General features: G+C 38.4%; 1 protein-coding gene across 1 annotated transcript in view; it reads right to left on the reverse strand.

Annotated features, from left to right (window-relative positions):
• The window catches only part of LOC124256797 (proprotein convertase subtilisin/kexin type 7-like), a 35,079-nt gene extending 30,075 nt beyond the window's left edge, over positions 1–5,004 (reverse strand). The window contains exons 1-3 of the mRNA XM_046690754.1: positions 4,878–5,004; positions 3,838–4,344; positions 2,291–2,387 (exon numbers count right to left, since the gene is read on the reverse strand). Coding sequence (XP_046546710.1) covers positions 2,291–2,387; positions 3,838–4,341 — 601 coding nt within the window. The 5' untranslated portion in view covers positions 4,342–4,344; positions 4,878–5,004. The remainder of the gene's footprint in view (positions 1–2,290; positions 2,388–3,837; positions 4,345–4,877) is intronic.
• Between the last annotated feature and the right edge of the window lie 996 nt (positions 5,005–6,000).

The following is a 6,000-nucleotide window of genomic DNA, read 5'->3' on the forward strand; positions in this document are numbered from 1 at the left end:
GAACCCGATTCGTGGATCGATAGCATATATTTTCTACATTCTAACTGTCTTGATTTATGAACTGAGAATGTGATATTGCAACCACAGAAATACCTACCCATGTTTTATGAAAATACTGAAATACGAAAAAATACATGAATAAATTTGAATCTAGATTTAGTGACTTAATTATGGAACTTAAAATAACAAATATAAGCGGTATTTCCTTATGATATAACACCTAAATGTATGATTTTGCCAATGGTTGTCAATGAGACATTGTTTAAAATGCAGCTGTTGGTGGCGGTGGGGTTGGGGTGGTTGTAAAATCCCCTAAATATATCGAGAATAAAATACAATAAAATAATGGCTACAGAAGTGTTGTAAAGAATGCATGGCGGGAAATAATGCGTGTATTAAATAATATTTCAAGAGAGTAGTTATTAAATACATTTCACAGTATATTAATTATTTAACCCTATTAGCGTTGATAAATATCTTTAAGGCCTCATCATGTGTACATCCCTATTTGATGACTACTTGTATATATTTAAATTGCATAAACAAATTTAGATTTATGGATGAGAAAGAAACTTGATTTTGCACGTTAACTTGTATCTACTTGTAGATTACTTTAATGATAAACTAAGACAAAATCACTCCATGACCGAAAAAGAGATATCAGTATGTTGAGAGCTCTGCAATGGGCATGACAGACTATCGCGACAGCGGCATGTGCCAAGGGAAACCACTCCCATCTTGCGTATAAAGTAAAATTATCTGCTCTTGAGTTAATGAAAAGGTCACGCCATTGTTAATCGCACGCGGACACCATTCACTATTATCCTTTCCTGGATTATCAAGAAGGTATGTTGTTTCACACTTATTCCAACATTGAATCGGTGGGAATAGTACTTTGTGATATCGACCGATAGTTATGTGTTTCACTACAGTAAATAACAATGCATCCGGCGTTAAATCGGTTGTGCATTCTCCGTGTTGTTGAAGTGTCGAGGCGAACCACACAGTTTTATGCAATATAAATGCAATCTCAAGCGTAAAGCTGATTATTTGCGTGAAACAGACACTAATTTGAATGCCATTTCTAAAATGACTAAAATGATCTTAGCTCCTTACAATTGGTCTGGACCAATTGTAAGTTTCGATTGTAACTTACAATGATCTTAGCCTACAATTGCTTTGTGCAGAGTAGATGGCGATTGTAACCCGAAGCCCTAAGATCGCGATCTTAAGGAATTACAATAATTGTAAGCTAAGATCGTTCTGTGCAAGTGGGCCCAGGGATGGAAATAACCAATTGCCCAACGTCCCAGTCCAGTGATTATTTCTGTCGGGCAAGCAAATTTGTATATCACACTGTACGGTGTCCAGTTGATTTTCCAATATTAATTATGTTGTTTATTTAAAATATGAACAAGAAAATCGGGCGGTATAGTGCAAAAAATAATCAGGGCAAGTGATTTTTCATGTGCCGCTGTACCAGAATACACTAGCAATTATAAAGGTTTTTCCAACCCTACAGAGCGCCACCATTTAGCTGGAATATTGCTGAATGTGCCATAAAACACAACTCACTCACTTAATCAAGGGCAATAACAATCAAACTTAATTAATAACATTCACCACTAAAGAATGAGTTCATGCCATCTATTGTGGTTTCTGTCAACATTCTCAACATTATGGCAAATGCACACCCTGTCTTAAGACAGTTTTGAATTCAATCAACATATTATCCCTTAATGATGCAACCCATGCATGTCGTAAGACTGACTGACTGACTGAGTTTGGTTTTACGCCGCTTTTAGCAATATTCCAGCAATATCAAGGCGGGGGACACCAGAAATGGGCTTCACTCATTGTACCCATGTGGGGATTCAACCGGGTCTTCGTAGACGATCAACGCTTTAACCACTAGACTACCCCACGCCCGCAATGTCGTATAAGAAGCAATTAAACTAAATTGAAGGGATAGGGGCGGGTGACATGTGATTGTATCCCAATTGCGTAGATCGATGCTCATGCTGTTGATCGCTAGATTGTCTGGTCCGGGATTATTTACAGACCGCCACCATATCACTGGAATATTGCTGACTGTGGCGTTAAACATCAAATAAACTTTTCAACTTTCGGAAAAATGCACACACTGTCTTGAGACAGTTTTTGAAATCAATCAACATATTATCCTTTAATGATGCATGCAATATTTCACCCCCCTGAAATATTACAGATGGAGCCCAAACCTATATCCCCAAACCCATTTCACGGAGGATGATAATAAATCCCTCCCTACCATCATCCACGACAGCAACGGTGATGCCTTTGCCTGTGACGTTCCGCGCCCACACCCCAGTTACGTTGATGTCCATTCTTGACATGCGCCTGTTGTTCTGGAAACAAAATAGTCTTGCAGTTTAACCTTGACAGTGATTTCACTTTGACATTAATTTGACTCTCATGGGAAACACATAAATACTCATCTTAGGCCCTAATCTGCAGACTGTATTTCTTAAATACAGAAGAAAATATGGACATCAGCTCTGTCAGAGATCAGTTTGTTTATATTCTTTAAGCTATAACTATAAGAATATGAAAATGATGGAGGGAAAAACAAAGCGCCTATGAGCAGCTGAGCTGAGCTGGATATTGGCGCTACACAAGTATATAAGTATAAATTTTAAAAAATAAATAAAATCAATACTTTACACACGGATTTTCCTACGAAATTATATAAATCTATGAGAAAACATTAGGGCAGTCAGAACTTTGTTCACTTTTGATTAGCACTATTCCAAGAGAGTTTTCACAAAACACAATCCAGTGATTGACGTCATGAACACTGATCCATGTTGTGGGATAGGAAGACATGCAATCACACAAGTCTCTGAGTCCGAGTCTGACCACCTGAACAGAGACAATCCAGTGATTGACGTCATGAACACTGATTTTTGTTGTGGCATCAACACCTGACAATGTAGTGAGATGCAGCCCCAGAGGTGAGGTGAGGTGAAATGGGATTTAACGTCTCACTTGAGAATATTTAGCTCATATGAGTGACTGCCGCACTCAGCAATATTCCAGCTATATGCGGCGGTCTGTTAATAATCAAGTCTGGACCAGACAATCCAGTGATCAACAGCATGAGCATCGATCTGTTCAATTGGGAACCGATGACATGTGTCAACCAAGCCAGCGAGCCTGACCACCCGATCCTGTTAGTCGTCTCATACGACAAGCATGGGTTACTGAAGGTTCATTCTAACCCGTACCTTCACGGATTCGCTCATATGACGACGTGCATGTGTGTGTATGTGTGGTTGCTTGTACAAGCCCAGACTTCAGATATCATGCCGCAATTAAGCATGAATACCCTACTCAGACACATTATACTGACTCTGAGCTGATCAGTCCTTGTGATACCCATTAATGACAGGCGCCAGGCAGGGACTAACAAGTACCATATTTTAACGTCTTTTAGTATGAAGCAGCCGGGGATTAAACCTGTGAGTTTCCGCTCTCCAGGTGGATGCTCTAACCACTACACCACAGAGAACTGAATTGTTATACAATAAGGCTGTTGACTTTTGAAAAAAAAATTCCTAATCCAAAATATTTTGAAATAGACAATCCTTTATTTGTTTCCTCTTATGTCTTCGTTTAATATAAATGTATTCCTGAAAGTTCTGAGATGCAAATATTCTGAAAATGGAAAAAAGAAAATTGATAATCCTTTATTTTCTTTCTACTGATGACTTCTATTAATTCCATTCATTAAAACTTATTCCTGAAAGTCCCCTTGACCAGCCTTGAAAAACTGACACGAAAACAACCTATACCCACCAAGTGCCATTGCTGATTATAAGCAGGATCATTGAAGGCAATCGAACGTTTCTGCCTCTTCCGGACAACCTCTTGACTGAACCATTCCACGCCATCATGACCCTGGAGATAGCTCTCAATCCTATCCTTCAAACGCCAAAAATACTCCTGGCTAAGTTCTTTCAGACGTTGATGGTGGCCATGGATACCCTGTAAGTTCGGTTTGGCATCATCAGATTCCTCAAAATGGCACAGCACGTAGTGGCTTGGGAAACTCTCAATGGTAAAGTGTGACGTGGATCCTAGGAATTTCGACAAGGATGATATGTTTTCTGGATCAAAGTATTTGTAATTTAATTTGGAGTTTGGATCTTCAATATTTATCAGTTTGACTGTCCAGCATAGCGTTTCTTCATGTTTGTTGTTGTGGTCAAAATGGACGATCTTCTTGGAGACAATGCAGTGGTTTGGGAAGATTTGGAGAAGTACAAGACATTGGAAGACAGGGAAGAATGTTTTTGGCATGGCCTGAAAGACAGACACAAATCAAATGAAGTATCATACAGGATATCAAATTAAACATTAAGAGGAAAATACAAAATGTAAACATGGTAAAATTTAAAAAATCAAAGATTTAAGGGATCCTACTTCAAATAACATCCGTTTATAAAGCAAGCCATTTTCATATGGGGTACGACTTCCGTCCGTATCCCCTTAAATTTTAACGATGAGGACAAATTCCTTTGAGGGGCACTTTCAGAAGTTGGATATGTCTTTCAGTAAACATTCAGATACAGTTAAAGAAACATGTTAAAACTCATCCTTATCAGATGAGGAATATATATATTCAGGTGATATGATTTGTCTACGGACGTACGGACGGAAGTCTTCACAAGAAGTACTTACTCCAACCTAGTTAAACTAAACAGTTTCCCCTTTAAAAATTAATCTACTCAGATTAAATATTTTCCGAAACTTCATAGTCGCGTTTTCCTTTTACCCTCAATCGAACGAAAACGATGAATCCAGATAATTTTCTAGGAGATTCAATACATACTTACCTATGTGTCTGAGAGCACAGCTCTCAAGGTATCATTTTATACGCTTAGTTGTTCTTTGCCACGAATAATACAACAATTATTGATCAACACAACAGCTGACAAAACCAACCTTATTTCCGGAAGTCAGTGTGTGTTATTAGTTTGTAACAAGAAGCACGATTGGCTGATATTCAGCCATGAATTTCTATCGAAGATGACGATTGGCGCAGTGAGCGTCCAAGGGGAATAACTTGGAAACATCAAACTCGAAAACTTTGCAACCCATGCAAAATTTCCTGTCAAACACAGTGCAATTTCTCTGGAATTATCAGACATATTTGTTTGCATTTTGCTTGAAAACCTTTGAAATTTATAACATTTGTTTCATGAACGACTCTATGTAAAACATTTAATATTTTTGCATTCCACTGGGGCACTGAGTAAAAAACGTTTTGGGATGGTTTTCAAATGATTATATAAAACTGGTTCAGTTGTAAATTATGACGAGGCAGAGTAATTACTTGGTCTCTTGATTGTGTAGCTAGATTTACTGAATACTCTCTGCATAGATGAAAAACATTTCCCCGGTGATGTTGGAATGTCACATATTTCCAAAAATATACGAGTTAAGAAATCAATAGTGATCAAGTTTAGTTTTACGGCGCTTTTAGAAGAATTCCGGAAATATCACGGCGGGGGACACCAGAAATGGGCCAACAACACATTGTACCCATGTGTAGAACCGAACACAGGTCTACGGGGTGACTAGCGAACGCTTTAACCGTCAGGCTACCACGTACGTACACCGCCTGTGAAATTAATTTTAAAAGCGTCAAAAGAAGAGACACTGCGGCACGTATAGTTGGCTAGTGTGCATCCTGTTAGTACGTCAAAGTAAACAATGAGGATATAGTTATGTGGTGCAGTAATGTTCATACCACACCAGCCGACCCCTGGGTATTCGGCGACGTTACAGAATATTCATTGTCTATTTGGCGAAAAAAAGATACCCGTGATTGCTAATATTATGGATATTTTTTGTAAATCAGTTCTCCGAGTACATGTCCTATATTTGAATTTAAGAAATACTCTACAAAATGCCTTAATATTCACGGGTTCGCTGTATCACGTTGATGAGTTATAA

This window comes from Haliotis rubra, unplaced genomic scaffold (assembly GCF_003918875.1).
Source record: "Haliotis rubra isolate DU_JTF1 unplaced genomic scaffold, ASM391887v1 Scf64, whole genome shotgun sequence".
NCBI classification, from domain to species: domain Eukaryota; kingdom Metazoa; phylum Mollusca; class Gastropoda; order Lepetellida; family Haliotidae; genus Haliotis; species Haliotis rubra.